Source organism: Dermacentor albipictus, chromosome 1 (genome assembly GCF_038994185.2).
Source record: "Dermacentor albipictus isolate Rhodes 1998 colony chromosome 1, USDA_Dalb.pri_finalv2, whole genome shotgun sequence".
Taxonomy (NCBI): Eukaryota; Metazoa; Arthropoda; class Arachnida; order Ixodida; family Ixodidae; genus Dermacentor; species Dermacentor albipictus.
In genome coordinates this window covers 183,375,591-183,397,118 of record NC_091821.1, presented here as the reverse complement: position 1 = coordinate 183,397,118, position 21,528 = coordinate 183,375,591, and the positions used below count along the sequence as shown (strand labels likewise).

Sequence of the window (21,528 nt, the reverse complement as noted above, 5' to 3'; positions counted from 1 at the left end):
CACGTCTGAAAAAGCTCTGAAGGCCTGCCAGTACGCTTATTAGGCATATCAGGTCTTGTACTGTGACAGGAGACGGGGTGCACGCATGTGTAATTAAGGAATACATACTGTGTCTCGTGACAATTGCCCCCTTCCCACGCTTGTTATGCTTCACCGCCTAACACTAGTTTACTGAGGCGAAGCTAACTTTCGGAGACTGGCATTACGCAACACGCTGTGCTCTGCGAGCTTCAAAGCCAATCGCGAGGATGAAAAAGGCGGAGTCGGTGCCATTGGTGATAGCGGCGAATTATTTCAATGAAAAACACGGCACCGCTCGGCAAGAAGCTTAATAGCGAACATAGAAGCATCTAGGCCTAACGTTGCCGCGGTCGTGGTTACGGCTGCCAGCGGATCTGCCTGCGAGAGTGCCGGTTCGAGGCGGCGAGATAATCAAAATAGCGGCGGTGGCGGCTTTGATTAATGCCATTTCAGACCTGCAGTCAGGGCAATATACATTGACTATATGGAGTACGTGGTGGTGCCGCAAAACCGTGCAAATTATCGGGCATGTCCGAAAAATCGGGCGTCTAGAAAATCGGTCGTTAATTACTCTGGCAATACATCGTGCCGATGACACGGCGTCAATGACGATTCGTTGCGATTCCTCTGTTACTGGAGCCAGCATTAACACGACTTTCGTTCCCTTTCAATAAAGTTAGAGCTAATTTTCCCTGATAGAAGCACAAATTCCCTGAGTTTTCCCTGAGTTTTTCCAGACTGTTCAAATTCCCTGAGAATTCCCGGTTTTCCCGGTTTTCCCGGTTGGTAGACACCCTGAATATGCTAACAGGTTCTGGTGACATGCCACCCTGAGAAGTCAGATGTGTGTGACAGCACAGCAGCATTTGCACATATGACACCTCTCGAATATACAATGCATTTGTGGTCTGGGCCTTCAAACACTTCTGCACTTCCACACCCTATTCCCATTGTTCACCTTTCAGCTCCAATCTAACAAGCATCCTCCCGTGCATGTGCACCAGTATTCTCTCAAGATATGAAAAGGCTGGCTTTCCTCCATAGCTTAAGTATCCAGTGACTGAACTTTTTGTGTAGTGAAGGATGGAATAGGAATAAAATATTCTGTTATACAATGAGCATCGTTTCGAATATAATGCAAGGTACTTTCATGAGGTGGTACTTTCATAAAATCACCTTACATTGTATTCATGCAAATATTATATTTGTCACACAGTAAACGTGGAAAATGAATGCAAAAATCTACTGATACCTGTAAGTGGTGGAGGGGTGGCACATCATTGGCCAGTGGCCGCCAGGGCTCTGCACTAGCCGGATGGCCGAGATGCTCTGAAAAGGACTGTTGAGAGACAAGGGGTCCTTGGGGTTGGGGAGGAGGCCCTGAATGGCTTGTAGCCAGGTTCAGGGGAGTCAGAAGAGATGGGGGGCTTCGCAACGGTTCATGGCCTCCTCCAGAATGAGATGAGCCTACAAAACGCAAAAAAAAAGGCATCTACTTAGCCCTTTTGTCATGCCAATACCTACAGTGTTCAGGATGGACATCCTCTCTGCACCAACAAAAATGCAATAGAATGCATAGAAAGCAGAAGTACAAAGTGCAAAGAACTGGTTCTAGACAACAAAAAATTTTTTCGTTTTCAGCAGGCAATTCTGGCTACTGCTCACACATCAACAAAACGTGTGTCGACACAGTAAAGCCCATTAAACATATAGAGTTGTGCTTTCCTGGCTAATACATCATATCTGTACTATCTAGGCCCAAACTCCGCAATCTCCTCGCTTCTTAGCACTTATGGTCCCCCCTCTTCCAGGTTCCCACAAAAAATGTGTACATAGCGTTCTATTCATGTCACTCTATTTCTATGACTCAAGAACAAGTAAAATCAGAATGGCACAAAAAATTTCACCAACAATTATGATACTCCCTAATGCGAAATTTGAGCGCAGCTCTATACCATATCTACTCGCATAATGATCATACTTTGTCAAAAAAGCTGCCGCAAATTTAGGGGTGCGATCATTACGCGGGTTAAATTTCCCACGAAAAGAAAAAAACATTTTTTCGATCCCGCATTTGCTGCAGAGCAAGCCAAACGCGCCGAACGGGATTTTTTTTTTTTTTCGTGAGTACATTACGCGCATTGAAACAGTTTCTTTCGTACCAGTAATGAATAATATAGTTAATATCAGCAAGTATGTGGCAATAACATAGCCATGTCCACTTTGAGGGAACAGAAACAGAGATAGACGTGCTTAGCTGCCAGTGACATAGAAACACATGGCGGGTATGCTGCGGAAACTGCGGCATTTGTCTTCACTGCTATCCTAATACAGCACATTTCCGCTAAGGGTGGGTGAATATCTTAGCTATGTTACAACCGTCGGCGTATGAATAGGGTACACTTCTAACGTATCACTGTAAACGTGTCTACTATCGTTGCCGCTCGCAATTTGTTGCGTGCCCACGAGTGCAAATGAGAAGAATCGAAAGGCGCCTTTTTTGTTGTTGTTGATCACAACCATTATAAAGCCTATAAATAATAAAGCCAAGGCAAGTTCGGTTGTAACTTTTTTTTTCATGGAAGTGTGAAAAGTTATAAAAGGAATAAAATGGGGCATCTGCTTAAGAATGTTTGGTGCGTGCAGACCACTTGGTATGTCTTGAAGAGTAGTTCGCATAGCATTCGAGAGCATTCGACAGATGGTAAGCGCGATCACCATTAGCTAGACAAGACATATAGCTGCGGCAATTTCAAGGTGCGATCATTACATGGGAATGAAAAAAATAATCCCATTTTGACAACAAAATTCAGGGGTGCGATCATTACGCGAGTACGATCATTATGCGAGTAAATACAGTATGTGTTTTCATTTTGTGTGTCAATATTTTGTCTACAATAATTACATAGTTACAAGGTTTATACTAGGAAGAGAAGGCTGTGAGTAGCGTGCTTTGTTTCCTTACAGACAATGCGCGCTACTCTGGCGCCATATCAAAGCTATCATCGCCGCACAGCCCGTTTTGCGTGGCACTATGCTTTTCTCCTTGCGTTTTCATTCCACGAACGATGAGAGCAGCCCTTCGTCATGGGTAAATCATGCTACCAGTGTCAGCGGCGAAACACCCAAGGGAGCATCAAATCGAGCTGCTTGCCCTTGCCCCTTGAGGGAGCAGTGATACACGTCACACATGCTGGTACCGCAGAGTGACCTCAGCAGTGGACGCCGCGGACGAGTGTAGCTCTCCCCACCTCACACAACTATAACCCCCCCTTCCCTTGGAAGTGCAGATGAGATCGCCCACGTGGCAGTGGATGCCGTGGCCTTCAGCAACTCAACACATGCACAAGCTGTTTGCCCTCCGCTCCTCCTCCACTTTCTTCCTCGCACAATCTTCTTTCGTCTACCGCTGTGCTCCGCATTCACTTTGATCTTTCGCCTGTGGTCATTTGCTCGGTTATGAGGTATAACGCTGCTAAGGCACAGCAACACTCAACACAGGAATGGGTGCTTAAGAGCTGCACTTGACAAAAAATGAAATTGGTGTTTGTTTATTTCCCTTCAATATGTTCATGTAAAGATGTCTGTGTATCTGATATAGGTTTGCAGTGCCAAAGCTGATTGAACACTGAAGACTATCCATAACATGTAAATTTGTAAATGTGAACATGCTTGTAAAATTTACACCAATATTCACAAGTCAAATTCCTCAAATGCTTCCTATGCATTCTCTGGCTGTTATGTGCTTGCTCTCTTATGGAAGCGCCCTAGCTCACAGCAAGGTTACTTGTGATGAATTCAGCCTATGGCAGAGAATGCTTCAGTGGCGAATGTCATTCAGCGTTCGAAATCCTGGCTGAGATGATGCTGCTCCTAAAAAATGGAGTCAAAGCATGTGAAATCTAACAGCTTGTTTGCAAGTTTCCCTCCTTTATAATTTTTGTAACAAGATATCATGCAAGACCCATCTGAAATGGGTGGAGATGGGAAACTACATGGCACACCCTTCCAGTAAAGTTAGTGGAGGATGCAATACTGATCTGCATTCCAAAGTGTACAAGGGACACAAAACTCATTGAATGCGAAATTTAAGCGCAGCTGTAAACATGTTTTCATTTCACAATATATTGGCTGGTGCGAACAATGTCTCATGCGGCATGATGCAAATGGAGTGAAGTGGGGTACCACTGCCTCGCTAAACAAGGTATTGCGAGAAGAAGCGCGTGGGTAATGCGTGGGCGCAATTCACAGCAGCAGCCGCTGACAACCTCTGCTCATGCAGTGCTTTGTTTCCATATAGATAACAGGCACTACTCTGGCACTATCTCGTAGCCATCGTCGCCGCAAAGCCCCTCGTGCGGCACTACGCTCTTCTCACGCTTTCGTCACACTCTCCTTCTTGCCCTCTCTTCACTCTCACTGCTTTTTTCATTCCCCGTTGTGCTCCGTGTTCGCTCTTATCTTTTGCTGTGCTCGTTCGCTCTGTTACGAGGTAGGCCAGCCGATATTCATAGCAGGAACGGGCGTCTAAGAGCTGCGCTCTAAAAATAGAACTGGTATAATGATGTGATTCTTTTTACTCAATTCTATTCCTTTCACATCATCCACCGCTTTTGATCAGCCAATCACTGTGATACGTAGGCGGAGTGCTGCTCGGACCACTGACGAAGCATGGAAAAGAAGAAATTGGAATAGATGTGCTACATTATCCTGGCTTAGGTTTCTTGGCACAGAGAGACACAGCCCAAAAGCTGCCAGAGTTAGAGCCCAATGAATGCAGATTTAGTGGGTAAACAATAGCATGCCCTGAAGCACAATGATCAAACATCTTACAGGCCAAGCCCCTCACAAAAGCAACTGATTACACATGGCTATTGAGCTAGGCTGATGAGGTAGCACTTCGCCGAGCATGACAAGTCATGGAAGCAGAGGTCCAGTGCACAACACATAGAAGGCTCATGAAGAGCCTGCCTATTGTGTGAAAGTATTCATCAATTCAGAACTAATAAGTAAGGAACAGTCCCACAGGGCAGTCACGGAGAGAACAATCAGGGCTAGTTCTGATGTCATAAGCTAACACATGTGAGCCATGCCTGCAAGGCAGAAACATTTTTCAAGCGACAAAGAAGATTGGCTATTATGCACACCACAGAACACTTAATTATTGGTCAGCACTGCTGTCACATAAACATAAACATGAGCAGCCACACAACCTCAGCCTCTTAGAAGACTACTGTATGTATTCAATCATAAGGCGAGGTTATTTGACAGAACTCTTGGCCTTTGAAGTCACCCCCTACCTTATATGCGAGGCTGATAAATTCAGTTATTATTTCAATATGGCGGCATCAGCACCACATTTCCGGCAATACAGATTTTAGACGGCATTGCATATTGTAGCCACTAATAAGCCCTGGCAGGTGAGACAGTACAATATTTTTGAGCGTATAACATGCACGGACATTTCGAAAAATGTGACAGTAAAGGCAGGGTGGGATTACATACAAATTTTAACTTCATGGTAGCGGAAATTTTGCCTTTTAGTATGGCTTCACAGTAGCGTTGTTCGCGCTGCCATAAGAAAAGGTGAAATTTGCGCTGCCATGAAGTCACACCTCAAGGCAGAGTTTGTATATAGTTCCCATCCATTATTCCGGGGGCTCCCAATAATTCCGTATTTCAGGCAAACCCACCGAGTCTGAATAATCTGTCGGCTACTCTATATGGCCTTAAACTAGTATACAAACCTAAGTTCTTTTTGTTGAGTCCCCCAACTGCACCCTCGCCATATAATTGTGACTGCTTATAATCGAATAAATAGGGTATTTAAAAATTTGTGTCATCCGAGGATTCATGTCAACCATGACCATTTCATTCAGATTCCGCCACACAAACACAAGATAGCACACAACACTTTAAATACATCAGATGGAAAACCACTAACCAAGAGATGGCGATGAGGACTCGGAAGCTCTCTTAGCCGATGAAAGGAGCAAAAGTCGCGACTGTTCCTCCTTGGACTCATCCGTTCGTGGAGGTAGAGATGGCGGCGTAGTCTGCTGCCGCTGCTGTGGTTGCTGTTGCTGGGCTGGGGGCTGCTGTGGAGGTGCTTGCTGTTGCATAGGATACCGATAGAAGGGAGGGATGGCCGGGGCTGATACCATAGGTGGTCCAGGCCGCAACAGATTGTACTGATATAGTGGGTCTTCCAACCTGTTTACAGATAGCCAAATGGTACCACAGTTACCATGTCATTGTCACAGCAGAAACTGGTGATGACCTCCTAGTTCACTGCTTAGGCACTAGCTCACCTGTAAGCTGGATGTGCAAGATGTGGTGGAAGGAATGGTGTCGGGTGGTACGGGTAGGCGCCAGCATCAAAGGGTGACATGGGATGCAGTGTACCCAGGTTGGGATGCCGTAGCTCCTCGGCCGAACCGCGGTACGGCTGGAAGCCCCGGGGGCATTCTTCACCATTTCCTGAAGCACCCTTGTGTCCAGCGCCACTGGCACCACTCCTGAGATTGTGAATAGACAAAACGTGTGTTCCGAATGGCAGCTGTTCTGAGGCTCTTGATGAGCTGATCTAGTCATGTGTGTTTAATTGCTTTGTGTGCACCTTGAGAAGGGTTTGTACAGAACATTTGACTTCAAGGAGAATTCAAGGATTTCAAGGTTGCCAAAGGCCAAAATTCAAGCAGTGGAATGCAAACTTATTCGTACAAATACACTGAAATATAGTAAATCTCCTTCTAGCTGCGCTACTGAGTTGGACACATGCTTCAAGCTCTTCAGGTTGCTTATATAAGTTGACTTTCCCATTGTAATGATGTGAAATGCCTTCTGGCATGATGGTTAGTACTGTCCAACTACAGCCAAATATATTCATCATTTTAATGCCGAATGGCTGATGCTTACTATCTGCCAGGCATTTCTAGAGCCAAGGGCTCAAAAATGAAGCCATGATGGCTGCAGTGTGAACCACTAGCAAAACAACAAAATAATGGCATGGCTTGGTTGCTTGATCTGGCTTTGTCTAGTTACACGATGGCAATGGTGATTTAAACAGGCCTGTCGCTGGTGACTGGACATGCCACATTGCAATTGTTCAACGACACAATTAATAGAATATATCTAGGGTTCTCCCCTCCATGTGGAGTTTGTTGCTCTGAATGTTCAAAAGTCGCCCCAACCCCAGTTTTCAAGAAACCCAAGGAGCACATTTATTTTCAAGGAGTTCTAAGGGCCCTTGAATCTCTTTTACCCACTTCGCAGGTTTTCAAGGACTTCAAGAAGGCGTAAAAACCCTGTATGATGTCATACTGCAACTGACTTAAGTTTTCTTTGTATTTAGGTCAAACTTTCACAAAGGCCAAGCCTTTGCATAAAAAGTGGTCCAGCAAACAATCAACAAGATGAAAATTTCCAGGTGTGCAACCCTCAGTGTCATCCCTTCATAATTTAGTAACCTACTCTTTGACTATAACATGTTCAGGTAATCAATTTAAACAACTACTCTTCCAACTGCAATCAGATCACTTCGGAAGTTCCTCAAGGATCCATACTCTGTCCACTACTATTCCTAATTTAAGTCAATGATATTGCAACTAATGTTACTTCACAAGTACGAGGGCTAATCATAAAGTCTTTACCGCTATATTTTATTAGCCAAAATAACATGCACACAGGTAATTACAAATACACATAGTATTCTATGTACCACCTTGCACTATTTTTCCACATAGTCCTCACACCGGTTCAGACCCCCCCATTTGTCCCATCACAGCACTAAATTTGAGATGCCCTTGTGGTAGAATTCATCTGGCTGACTGTGGAACCACCGTTGGACTTCAGGGCCTTTTGCGAACTCACAACACCACCACCTCACTTCTCAAAGCGAGACACCTTTCCCCAAACGTGGGCTGCATTTCCCTGAAGACTTCAATGGGCGTTCGTCCCCTTGCTCCATAGAAAACGAATCACACTTCGTTGCTTGTATGCCATGGATGTGTGAAGCACAACCGCCATCTTCAATAACTAACAGCAGCGCCGTGCCGCCGAGCTACCGGCAGATAAGGCTGGGCCCGTCCAAGAAGGGTCCATTGCTGGGAATGGATATATTTTCGCAATTACAGCCCTAATTTGGCTAAAAAAAAATAAGGCCAAACAATTTCTAATTCGCCCTCGTACATATCTATTCAGATGACTGTGTTGTGTACAATGAAATAAGCTGTCCTCTCAACAACACTGCAATGCAGTCAACATTATAAAAACTAACTGAACGGCTTGACACATAGCAAATGGAAATTAACAAAGCAAAGACTAAATACGTAAAATTCTCTTATGTAGCTTGCTCTACCACTAACCAGTATGAAGTATGTGGTATTAGAACTGTTCATTCAGCATTCAGATAAATACCTGGGTGTTCTGCTTTCCTTCAATTCAAAGCTGGAATATTCATATTGAACACATTACCACAAGAGTATACAGTAAACTCTCACTTGTACAAACGTTGGTTTAACGAATACTCCAGACAAATTAACTTTTAGAGAATATCCCTGGCAGTTTTCCTATGCATTCTATGCAAAAATGGTTCAGGTAAATGAATTCCTGAATAGCAAATAGTTAAGTTGAACGAACTTAAGGGCCTTGGTGGAGAGTAACACCAGCTACAATTAGAAACTGCTGGCATAAATCCCGCTCTTGCCCCTTGTGCGGTTAAAGCGAACGTAACAGGAACAGCGCGATGAGGTGATCAACCCCAGGATGTGGACAAAGATCTGTCACCAGCTGTATGTTGACAGTAACACTTTGTTTGGAGACTATGGGCAGTGACAGTGAGCTCATTGCCTGTGCTGAACTATCAGATCTGGAAATGGTTTCCAGCGTTCGTTCCGCGGAAGAAGGGTGCGATGAGGAAGATGCAATGGCAGAGGCAGATTCAAATGCTGTAACTCTAGCCGAGGCTGCAGGATACCTTGGAAAGTTGCGAGACTTCATGTCTCAGCAACAAGCTGTGCCAGAAGAGGTGCACAATAACATAAACTCTGTGGGCAGCTTTGTTACTTCTTGCACTTTAAAAGCACCAATGCAAAAAAAAAAAAGATTTTTTTCTTTTTCTTTTTTCAAAATGAGACAAGCAGCAACGTAACTGTTACATACTTCGTATATATGGTTGTAAATAAATCCATAAATTGCATTTCCCAGTTTTGACTCAATGTCTGCTATGCCCTATGCTGTTCCATATTCTAGTGAATACAGTAAAACCTCGTTAAACCGTACCCGCTTAAACAGTAGTTTCGGTTTAAAAGTAGTAAAGTCAATTCCCCGACTCAGCGGCCATTGAACATAATGTATTTTGTATCTGCATAAACCGTACCAGCTTATTGCGTACGCATCGGTTAAAACGTAGCGTTTCCACTTTTCGTCGCGCAAACACGGCGGTCTCCATCGGGCGGCCCGGCAGAACAACAAGCCTCAGAGATCGGTACAACGGCCTCCAAGCGCCCTGTGCGTTTGCACGTGAAGCCGCATCAACATCAACATCATTTCGACGCCGCATGGACCATCGCTACTAGATAATCTAGTAACGTTGGCATGGACGCCGTGCCAAAGAGCGTTGTGGCGTTGTGCAAGCGAGGACTCGCGTCATGCCGAAGCTAGGATAAACAACATGCCGGGTGCTCAGCATAGAAGAAAAATTAGACATCGTCCGTGCTACCGAACGTGACACGAAGAAGTCGGCGCTGGCCCGCGACATGAATCTGCTGTTGACTACAGTGTGTGGCATTTGGAATGCGAAGTTGCTCGGCAGCGCTGCTGCGACCGCGAAGAGATGTCGGCTACGAGGTTCGACTTTTCACCATCGCTGCCGCTGTTGTTGCCGAAGTGTCAACTAGCGACAGCGATGAGGACGACACGGAAGGAGGCGACAGCACGGGCTATTCAGGCCCGACAGTGGCATAAGCTGCGCGTTACGTCAGCCTCCTGAAAGCGATCGTCGCAAGGAGAACAGGGGCGCGATAACGTAACTATTCCAAACGAAAAGTTTTCCGAACTCCGGCACCCGGCAATGAAAAAGGCGCCCCGGGACTTATGCAGCACTACTGCGCGTGTGCACGGAGAATACGTAAAGCCAACGAGGAATCTGCCGTGCTAGTGTTTGCCAAGAGGAGGGGGGCTGGCTGAGAAGCTGGCACGAAGCTTCAGTAAGTTTGAGGCCGCTGTCGTCGTGCTAGGCCGCCGCGACATTAAACGAAAATAACACTTACGTCCCGCGAAGTGAATAAATACTGCATGTTTTTTCCCCTTTCATCGCACTCTCTCTGAGTTCTGTTTTCGACAGGTAAGTGGGCGATCTCATGCTATTTCGCTTAAACAGTACTACCGTTTAGTACGTACTTCTTCCGAGCTCCGGCCGACTACGGTTTAACGAGGTTTCACTGTATTCAGTTTAGTGAACTTTCAGTTAAGTGAACTATTTCCTTGGGTCCCTTGAATTTAACTCAAGTGCGAGTTCACTCTATAAAAAGCTTGGTTACCTGAAACGCCATTTAGACCTGGTAAACGAAGATACCAGACATTGCTCATACAATTCTCTTACCAGGCCCTCTTTAGAATATGCAGCCATAATTTGGCACCCATATCAATACACTAATCTGTCTTATTCACTCAAAATAATGCTGCATCATTCATCTCGTCTTTATACCCTTGATATCAATTTATAGAAAATTTATCCAGTTGTTCTACCACATTATTTATTATAAAACATTCCATTCATTTGAGCCCATGTTCTTCTCACTCCTCACATCCCAACCCATGCAGATCACATTCATAAAGCAAATCCAACATTTGCCTGTGCCAACACTTATAAAAATGTGCCTCCAATTTTATCTATTGCCATACAGAACTCATTACGATGGGGTAACATATCCAAGAGAGCAGACTCTAGCACTCGCTGATGTGTTTGCTCAGTTCCCTTAACGATGCTGCCATAGAGTTTTATGGCACTGCAATCATTCAACTATCATGGGAATGATGGGAAGTACAGGCTATGAATTGGTATTCTGTTGACTGGCGAACTAGTCTACAGGTATTTTTTGGCAGTTTTGGTTTCGCTCCAAGCGCAATTGCCATAACCCGCAGTGGGATAATGCGATGCAAAGCTCGGTGCCTTTGTTCTGTTGCTTAAAGTGGCGATAGTGCGCTGGGTCAACGGCTGGGACGATATTTGTGTCTAGGTGTGGTGTCGAAGCCCTCACAAGAATGCGACGGCATCGTAAACATTGAAAGAACGTATTTTGACCGTTTCGACCTTGGTTTGTTAAGTGTGTTAGGTTGGCGCTGTAGCGTTACGTGCTTTATTACGTGCAAGAAAAGCCTCGCGTTCGCAGCGAGCAGGCGTCATAGTAGACGACACTTGAAGCATTCCTCTCAGAGGTGCAGCACTTTCTCACAACGAAAAATTTGTATTTCCATAAATACTTTATCAGCATTTTTATATAAGTACATGCACGGTTGTTATTGCTGTTGTAAAAATAAATAATTATTCTTTGGCACTAAATGAGGAACAGAATTGCAAAAGAATGCATACCCTGGTGTGCCCTGGTGGCAAACCGTCCTTCGATCTCAAAGTCATACAAAGCCTATGTAATGTGTTGTACATTATATAAGATACTGCAGAAATAAAATTGGATTTTACGCAAAAATGTTTTAGTATAACTTCGTCCAATGCACCGCAAGCGAACGCCGCTTGTCTAAAGATTGAAGTCAATCCGAAGCCTGTACTTATCGTTCCCATGTAGTTTGAGGCAACGCTCAGGAGAGCCTCCGTAGACACTAGCGTCACATTCCCTTCTAGGGTATTTATTTAGAAACTCTATGGATGCAGCGAGCCCACTTGCCCTCAGTGTGCACTGCATGCTGCCATGCTCTCTGCCTCAGGTGCTCACCCACACTCTCCGCAACAGGCCTTAACCAGTGCTTCTCCTCTCCTCTTCTCCAGGCTGCTAGCACAAAACAGCATGTCATGTGGCATAGAAATTTGATATTAAAATGACAGCCTCAGAAGAAGCTTTTACACGGCCAAAGGGAGCCACATAGCAGGCAATAAGCAGATGACAAGGATGAAGCTCTGTGTCAGTCTGATTGCAAAAACAAACTGCGCCTTGCTCAGTTGTTTGACAAACGTTGCTAACTTACATTGATAGCTTCAATTTAATAACAACTTGTCTGGAGTGGTTGTCATGCTACGCAGCTGTAGACATTTAGACATTTAGACAAGCGGCGTTCGCTTGCGGCGCATTGGACGAAGTTATACTAAAACATTTTTGCGCAAAATCCAATTTTATTTCTGCAGTATCTTATATAATGTACAACACATTACACTGTAATGTTTTAGTCATGGCTTGACTGGTGCATGATGGCGCATGTAATAGTAGTTTTAGGCTGTTAAACTCGTTCAATGATGGATTAGTGAGGTCATGAACAGTTTGTTCTCCGATTGCAGGTATGACAAAAGAAATGAAAAATTTCCTCTTCATGCACCTATGATTCAAGGGTTGCTGAGTGAGTCAAGCACGAATGTTCCTTCCTATGTTCCTAACACCAATAGCTGCAAAATAGCATGTAGATGAAGGTTTAGTTACCAGTCATAGCACTCTTGTAGTCTCTTTTCTTTACTCTTTTCACTGCTGTTCCTTGTGACATTAACCCTCCATTCTTTATTCAAACAATCACTGTGCCATGAAGATGCGGAAAATCTAACAAAAGTTTAGATATCCCCAATGGTTTGTTTGCTACTAATAGCACGAACAGGCTGTGGGGTGGACATAGAGCAACATGTGAATAGCTCGCACAAATGGAAATGCAACCAGCCTTCAAACCATTCAAATTTATTTAGAAGTTGTCGAGCAAGAACATTTATCCAGGATGATCGTGGCAAGTGAAAGTTAACACATGAGCGGCTGCAGCAAGAGCTGAAGCAGATGAGAAAGATTTATGCATACTGATATGCGTCAAGCAACATACAGCGCAAGCATCTTTAGTGGGAGCGGATGCAGACAAAAGACAGAGTAGACACAGTAACTGCAGTTGGTGACACAGCAGAGAAAGAAATGTGCCATATCTAGCAGCATGTGCAAAGTAACGCTGAGTGTTGCCACCTGTACAACCAGTGGTGAAACTGCCCCCTCGCAGCATCAAAAAGAGAACACTGTTATCAGAGCAGCTGGCTCACCTGTATCCTACGTCTGTGCTTTTTTGGAATTCGAATTTTAATTTGAACCATTGTCTCACTTACGGAATCATCCTTTCAAGCAGCACTACTAAACTTCTTTAAGTGTATCAAACTATCAATGTGTCATGACCTACCTCCATTACCTTAAAAGTGTTTTCGTATGCTTAGTGCAGCATACATTTTTGCTTTACTATTCTATTCTGCCTCGTATATGTATTTTTTGGCTGTTTCTTTATTATTATTATTATTATCATTATCATTATTATTATTATTATTATTATTATTATTATTGTTGTTGTTGTTGTTGTTGTTGTTGTTGTTGTATTCTGATGCAGACTCGTGATTACCGTGGTGTGAGCAATGCTACGAGATATTGTATAAATTCAGCTTTTTTTTTTAATATCCTATACCATTTATTTTTCTTCTCAATTTATTTTTCAATTTTTAGGCCATTTCTATTTATCTAACTTATCTCTTTCTATTTATTCATATTGTGCACATTGTACTTACACTTATTCTTTTAGGATCCCCTCCTCTTATTAATGCCCTAACGGGCCGCCCTTAGGGTACTCAAAGATATACAAATAAAATTTAAAAAAAAATAGGCGACCCTAATCTTTGACTAAGGCGTCTCTTGTGGCACTCGCACTTCACCATTTGTGTTTTTTAGGTTAACTTTAGGCAAATGCAATGCACAAACCGAACTCTGGGGCAACTGTTTTCCATTAATTATCCGTTTAAATATCATGCCACCTTCTAGCGCGTGACATCATTACTTCCCCTTTCTAATTCCGGGTTTCTAGGAATTCAGCCAAAGTCGTGCTCCCCACGTGGTGGGTCTCTAAAGTCTACAATTCTGTGCTTTGGTGTGCAGTAATCAGCTATTTATAATTAATTCTACTTATTCCAGACACTTCAGTAACTGAACTTGTAACTAAACCTGTGCTCTGATATCATATCTATAATGAAATCCATATTTTTTTCATTTTTTTCTGATTTATTTTGAATTTCGTCCTCGATCGTCTCAGTGATTTCTAATGAATTTTAATTATTCCACACACTTCAGTAACTCAGTTTGTAACTAAATTGATGCTCTAATATAATATCTATAATGAAACCTATAAATTTTGTACTGCACTATTGTTTTTATATTTTTTTCTGATTTATTTTGAATTTCGTCCCCAGTGGTCTCTGGAGGTGAACCAGAAGCTGCGCAAGAAACAAGAGTGTCACTCGATGCTGATGGCAGTAAAAATAAAGAAATTAATTAATTGATTATATTTTAGTGTTATTTATATCTACTGAAATTTAAGCATGAAATGAAACAGGAAATTGAACTTGCAAAAAATAAATAAATGCCGTTTACAGCACTGAGTATTGCTTTCATAACAACAGTACAAAATGGAGTTGACTAATCACAGGATTCGCTAATTGTTAAATAAACGTAGTCAACTGCTGTTTCACTATGAAAAATAGTAGTTTTATGATTAAATGAAATTAACTATACTATGCAGCTACTTTTACACAACTCACTACACTGCCTGTTCTTGTTTGAAATTACTGTCATCACTGCCCTTATAAGAACAATATGACAAACCGAACAGTTTGCTATCTAGCTGATTAAAGGCAAACGGTTAAGTTTGATACAGAAACAGGAAAGGTTTAATCTTGGTCCTAGCCATGGCTTCAAATGTGGAACTTCTGCAAATGGGGCAAATGCGAACCAATTGCTTTGAATGTACCAGTTGCAAAAAAGAAAAAAAGTGGTACTGTTTTTATACCTGGCTAGAAAATAGAAGTGATATATTTTAAAGAGAAATAAAAGCTAAGCTCTATTCTTTTGCCAACAACAGAACAGCCTGGAAGAGCACTAAAGCATAATATTAATTCTACTAAATTTCCTTGGGCACCGAATAATGCAAATACTCCCCACGGATGATATAAAGAAGACCCACAATTCACATCCAAGAAGCTAGTCAAATTTACCCTCTAAAATCCTGTTTCTTTTCTGGTGCTGTTATTTTAAGTGGACCAAGGTTACTCTTTTATTCAAAAGATGATCCAAGCTATAGGTTTTTGCCGTCCGAAGAATAGTAAAACAGAATGCAACCACAAATGAAAATCAGTTTGTGCGTGACACAAAAATCTGACAAGAGCAAGTTTATTTACCGAGGTCTCACTAACACTGGCCTATCACCAGAACATTTCCAGTGCAGACCTATATTGCATGCACCAGTCATACACAAGATCTAAATAAATAGCAGGAGCCCACCTGTACCCATGCAAATCACCAAATGCCAAGATGCAAGGTAGCACATGGAAAGCCCTTGCCACACCAGAGGAAAGGGAAATGAAAGCTCACGGAGGTCCAGTCAAGTGCTTGCTAGAGAGGTAGTCTAAGGAGGACAGGGAGGAGTCCATCTTGGTCGCATGGTCCAGGCGATGGCTATGCTGTGAGCTGAGGCTGCCCAAGTCCAGTGCCTGGGCAGACACAGTGTGCAACACTCAGTACAAAAGCCATCATCTCTGAGGAGCCACACCCGAGCAGCACACAGCATGCATGCCTCACATACCCTTTCATCAGCCTTCACAGCTAACATGTGCCCCAAAATTAAGGAAAGGACAACAGGTGGTGAAAGCCTCCTGCATAAAACAAAGGTCTTCCAGAATTCCTCATGCCAGCTAACAAGAAGTGCCGCCTTGCAATTGCCAAGTTTTTTTTTCCTTTTTTTTATTGAAGCTTTTACAGTGCTTTTTAGTTGTTAATTCAGAAGTGCACTGGCACAGCTAGGTACTTGGAAGAGAGGAATAATTTTATGTAACGTCATGCATAGGAGGGCTTGAATATGTAGAGGGTAGGACAAGGAGTGGGGGTTGGGCAGGAAGCAAAAAGGTGGACTTTGAGCTAAAGGGTTCAAAAAGCTTGACTCACTTTTCTGGTTTCTATAAGAAGACCAGAAGGAGCACCAGACATGACTGGGGGAGAACCACATGCCAATGGAGATGGCAACCCATAGGAAGAGCTTCGTTTTGGAGTTAGTGCTCTGGGGTTCCCTCCTGGAATGGAGGCCACTGGCCCAGAATCCTTTTCTGCAAGAAATAAAAATTTTGTACAATTCACTGACATAGAACAACACACAACTATTTTGGCTCAGAATCATTACAATGAAACAATACAGTGCTAGCAATAGCAACGCATCATTTCTAAAAAAAAAATGCAAAGCACATGTATAAAAATCCAGATTCCGGACTTTTGAGGAATGAATGATAATGCACAATGGTGTTGCAAGCACCTTCCGGCGCAGCCATTAAATGTCAGATTACAAACAAATGGTCTTTCACAGATTTGACACTCACCTTAAAAAGGTGCTATAAGATGAGGATATAGAGCCACATAAAGTTGACACACACATATTTATAAAGTAAGTATCAAACGTCAACAAACAAGCCCAAACAAAGTTTCTCTTAGGGTCTCACTAACCCCTAATTTTCCCACCAATGAGTCAGAAAATTAGAGGTCAGAGGGGCTCAATTATTTTGTTAGTTATAACTATATAAAGAAGATAAACAAAGCCAAAGAAAGCATAGGAGAAATTAACTGTCTTGCTTAACTGAAACGTAGGAGTAATAAAGAAAAGGGAAATGAAAGTGAATGAATAGACATATGTGCTGCAGGTAGCAGCTGAACCCACATCTTTAGCCTTACACTTTAGGTGCTTTATCAATTAAGCAACAATGGTGGCTATACTTCCATCGACTTCCTTGGGCATTTGTGTATGAGTACAAGATTAGCTTTGGGAGTGTTCGCCAATGTCCCTCACAGCCATGGTGGTAGATCTGAAACATCCTATCAACCACAGGAAGACAGCGCACACAATGCCATACCATCTCAGCTCGCCCAGTCTCTGCCCACACAGTAAATTGCCTCTAAGACAGGGTGCGTGGGTTGCGTATGCACTCAGTCACACTGAAAGCCATGCACAGTCACGGCTGTGCTAGAAAAGGAGACGTGCACCAACCTGCACCCCTGCTGTGCTACATAACCTGTTGTGCTATGGTTAGCTAAGATGGCAGAAGAAACGGTCGACTCCAGTTGTCTAGACAAGACACATCCTACGTGAGTGGCTGCAAGTGAAGCAGATTACGAAGCAACAAATTTATAAACAAAAAATTTAATTATGGGGTTTACCATGCCAAAACCACTTTCTGATTATGAGGCAATTTACAAACTAGCAAGTTGCGCGTATTCCTTTATTCCTATGATGTCAAATATCATGTAGAATTGTGCTTAGCCACATCCTGCGGTTTCTACGGAAGTTTCAGCAAGAAACAGGCTTTTCATTCTACCTATATATATATATATATATATATATTGTCACAAGCTGTCATGAACCACGCCTGCCGCGCAAACAACCAGATGAAAGAAGGAAGAGAACGACGTGAATCGCAGCCGAGGGGATGGTGATCGGGAGGCTCGGAAGGCTGGTGGTGACGTCAGAGTACGGTCGGAGGCAGGGGAGCGGTAGCGGTTCCGGGTTCTTTCTGCTCCAAAGTAGGTCTCCTTGGCGGTGCAGGTCCTCTCGAAAGTGGCTTCCTGAAGTGGAGTCTCCTGGCCACTGAGTGCGCAGTGTACGACCGCTAGACCGCATAGTCGGCGCTGACGATCCGTAGTTTGATGCTCGGCGTCGGCTACAGTACCTAGCTATATGGCCAGGCATGCCGCAGCAGTAACACACTGGCGAAGGGCGAACTTCAGAATGCGGATTGAAGTAATCTGCCGAAGACATCGGTTGAGGGTAACGAGGCTCTTCCCCTTGAAAGTCGTAGGTAGTGGCGAGTCTTCGTGGACGAAAGTTGCGTGGGCGTGGATCAAAACGCTGAGGGGGCAAATCATTGCGTGGTGGTTCGGTCGTAATGTAATGTGGTTCGTCTCTGGAGCCGGTAAGATCCGCGACGTTCACCGAGTGGTTCCAAGTAGCCAAAGGGGGTTCCCAAAGAGTGTCTCGGAAAACGGAGGAGCTGCAACGTGTTGCCGCATAACGTGCCTGTTCGTCATGTCGCTGGAGCTCCTCGCGGACTATCTGGCGGATGGCGGACGAAAGGTCTGGGAGTGGAGGACTCGTGTCAACACTTGCTACAGTCGTTACATTGGCCAGCCGTCCAAACTTTGGTGTAATTCGGCGAGTCTTCAGCGCCTTGAACGTACGGAAGTGCCGTATCAGTTCTGATACAGTGTGCAAGTTCTCTTTACCAATGAGGAAGTTGTATACGTCTTCCGCTATTCCTTTTACCACGTGCCCCATTTTATCTTCCTCTGTCATTTGAGAGTTGACGGTGCGGCACAGCTTCAAAATTTCTTCGATGTAGGTAGTGCAAGTCTCGCCGGGTACCTGAGCTCTCTGGGCTAATGTGAGTTCCGCACGTTTCCTCTTTGCGTCCGAGTCACCGAAACACTTTTTGATTTCCTCAACGAAGCGTGTCCAAGTAGTTAGCATGTCCGCGTGGTTGTCGTACCATACCAACGCCGTGCCGGCCAAGAAGAAAACAACGTTCCTAAGCTGACTGGCAGCGTTCCAGTTATTGTATTGGCTTACCCTTTCGTAATGGGTTAGCCACTCATCCACATCTTCCTCTGCCTTCGCCGAGAACGTGCGTGGCTCTCGGTAGTGCTGGATAGGGACTGGGCTCGCCGAGGCACTGCTGGTGAGGGTATTTTGCTCTGTGGCCATGACTGAGCGCGACGGCGAAAGTCCGGCGAGGCGACGGCTTCGGCGTAGCTCTTGTGCTGGTGGCTCTGTTGTAGGTCTTGGGAGTTACCCCGCACAGCTCCACCAAATGTTACACACGAGGTGTTTTAATGCACAACCAGATGAATCTGGTTGATAGGCGCGGTTGTTGAAGAGCGGTCTCGCGGCAGCTTGGCTCACGTCGTTCTCTTCCATCTTTCATCTGGGTGTTTGCGTGGCAGGCGTGGTTCATGACAGCTTGTGACATTCAAGCGCCACATTGCCTGCTTCAACCAGTTCCCCCTTCTAGCGTCCCCTTTGAGCAAGTTGGTATAGATCTTCTGGGCCCTTTCCCGCGATCCTCCAAGGGTGATCGTTGAGTTATCGTTTGCGTAGATCACCTTACCCGCTATTGTGAGACCGCCGCATTGGCATCGGCCACAGCTACAGAAGTTTCTATCTTCTTGCTGGCTAACATTATACTCCGACATGGACCTCCTCGCATAGTAATCAGCGATCGTGGGCGACAGTTTACCGCGGACGTGGTTGAAGAAACCCTTCGTCTGTGTTCATGTAGCTTCCGCCATTCTACGCCCTACCATCCACAAACTAATGGTCTGGTCGAGCGCACAAACAGAACGCTTGCCAACATGCTGTCCATGTACGTGGATTCAGCACACAAGCATTGGGACAGTATCTTGCCTTTCATTACCTATGCCTTCAATACCGCGAGACACGAGACCACTGGTTACTCACCATTTTTCCTTCTGTATGCTCGTCCGCCGCCCTACACCCTCGACACAATATTTCCCTACTTCGCTCATGACAACGAATCAATTGATGAGCTCCTATGTCGAGCAGAAGAAGCGCGACGCCTCGCTAGGCTACGCATTATAGCATCGCAGGACCGGTCCAAGATACGCTATGACGGGCGTCACCGCCACGTTTGCTTCGATCCTGGTGACCTTGTGTGGCTCTGGACGCCGTTGCGGAAGCGTGGCTTGTGCCAGAAGTTTCTCGCCCACTACGTCGGCCCTTACGTTATTCTGGAGCGCCTCAGCAACGTAAACTACCGCATTGCGCGTCTCACGAGCAGTGGATGACGCTCGGCCAAGGCTGAAGTGACACACGTCGCGCGTCTGAGGCGTTACAACCCACGAGATGACTGACTCGCCCGGCGGGCTTCGTCTGCCAGCGGGGAAATGTCACAAGCTGTCATGAACCATGCCTGCCGCGCAAACAACCAGATGACAGAAGGAAGAGAACGACGTGAGCCAAGCTGCCGCGAGACCGCTCTTCAACAACCACGCCTATCAACCAGATTCATCTGGTTCTGCATTAAAACACCTCGTGTGTAACAATATATATATATATATATATATATATATATATAATTCAATGAGAAGTTCTGTAGGTCCGGTGCATAGGTAGTTTTAGAAACGAAGGTGCACACTTCCGAAAATTGCATCTTTAATGTTTTTAACGTTTCGGCCGTGGCACGGCTTCGTCAGAATAAACGGCCTGGAACTGAAAAAAATTTTCCATGTCAAAAAGTCACGTGCGTTTATTCTGATGAAGGCCGTGCCACGGCCAAAACGTTAAAAACATTAAAGATGCACTTTTCGTAAGTGTGCACCTTCGTTTCTAATATATATATATATATATATATATATATATATATATACACACACACAAGCAAAACCACAAGCATGGGAGATGCAAAGAGCCACCTTTCAGCGAGAAAAAGCAACAAATTCAGCTCAGGTGTGTCTCACTATAGTCTGTTTTATATCTGGATGCATAGCATTTGTAAGTGCTACATTGTAAGTGCTACAAGTATCTCTGGTAGCATCATCTTGTCATGAAGAAGAGGTTAAGTTTCACATAAGCAAGCTTTCCCGAAATGTAGTTTGCCATGCTAGTAATGCTGAAGTAAGCTTTAAAATAATCTCTTATATCAGAACACTTGTGTTGTTTTCAGTCTTGTGCTGCAGAAGGCACCAGCATAACTCCTGTGATAAAATCGCATGCAACAGCAGAACACACAGTTCACACTTAATCTCTGAACTGTGACCTAAGCCATGCTTAATGGGACAGAAGTACAGCGTGGTGAAGCATGCTTGCAAATTTGAAAAGGGGTCTATTATTATATATTATTAGATGCACTTCAATTTCCTGTACAATATCTTGAAAAAAGAAATTAAGCTGCGGTTACTACAAGAGCTTATGGTCTTGCTATGGTCTTGCTATGGTCTGACATGCATTTAGTTCAGTGAGCATTGTCCTTGGGGAGGAATATCCTTGGTAGTGGATGATGAGGTAGTAGCGGTAACATTTCCCGCACATTGATTTACCTGCACTTCATGGACTACAAAGTAGATGGTGCTGATGTTTACTTCACAGCATGGTGATGCTTGTGGATTGCCATTTATTTCTGGAGAGCAGGGACTGAGAATAGCAAGACATCAGCATCCCCTACACTTGTAGCAGAGCACCATGCAGACACAGTCTGCAAAGCTTATGGTCTGACATGCATTAGGCTGA

At 44.2% G+C, this 21,528-nt stretch overlaps 1 protein-coding gene across 1 annotated transcript in view; it reads right to left on the bottom strand.

Moving 5' to 3' along the window:
- LOC139053490 (uncharacterized) overlaps positions 1–21,528 on the bottom strand; it is a 206,007-nt gene that overhangs the window by 58,057 nt on the left and 126,422 nt on the right. Inside the window, exons 4-8 of the mRNA XM_070530476.1 lie at positions 16,191–16,348; positions 15,621–15,739; positions 6,333–6,539; positions 5,966–6,234; positions 1,274–1,488 (exon numbers count right to left, since the gene is read on the bottom strand). Coding sequence (XP_070386577.1) covers positions 1,274–1,488; positions 5,966–6,234; positions 6,333–6,539; positions 15,621–15,739; positions 16,191–16,348 — 968 coding nt within the window. The remainder of the gene's footprint in view (positions 1–1,273; positions 1,489–5,965; positions 6,235–6,332; positions 6,540–15,620; positions 15,740–16,190; positions 16,349–21,528) is intronic.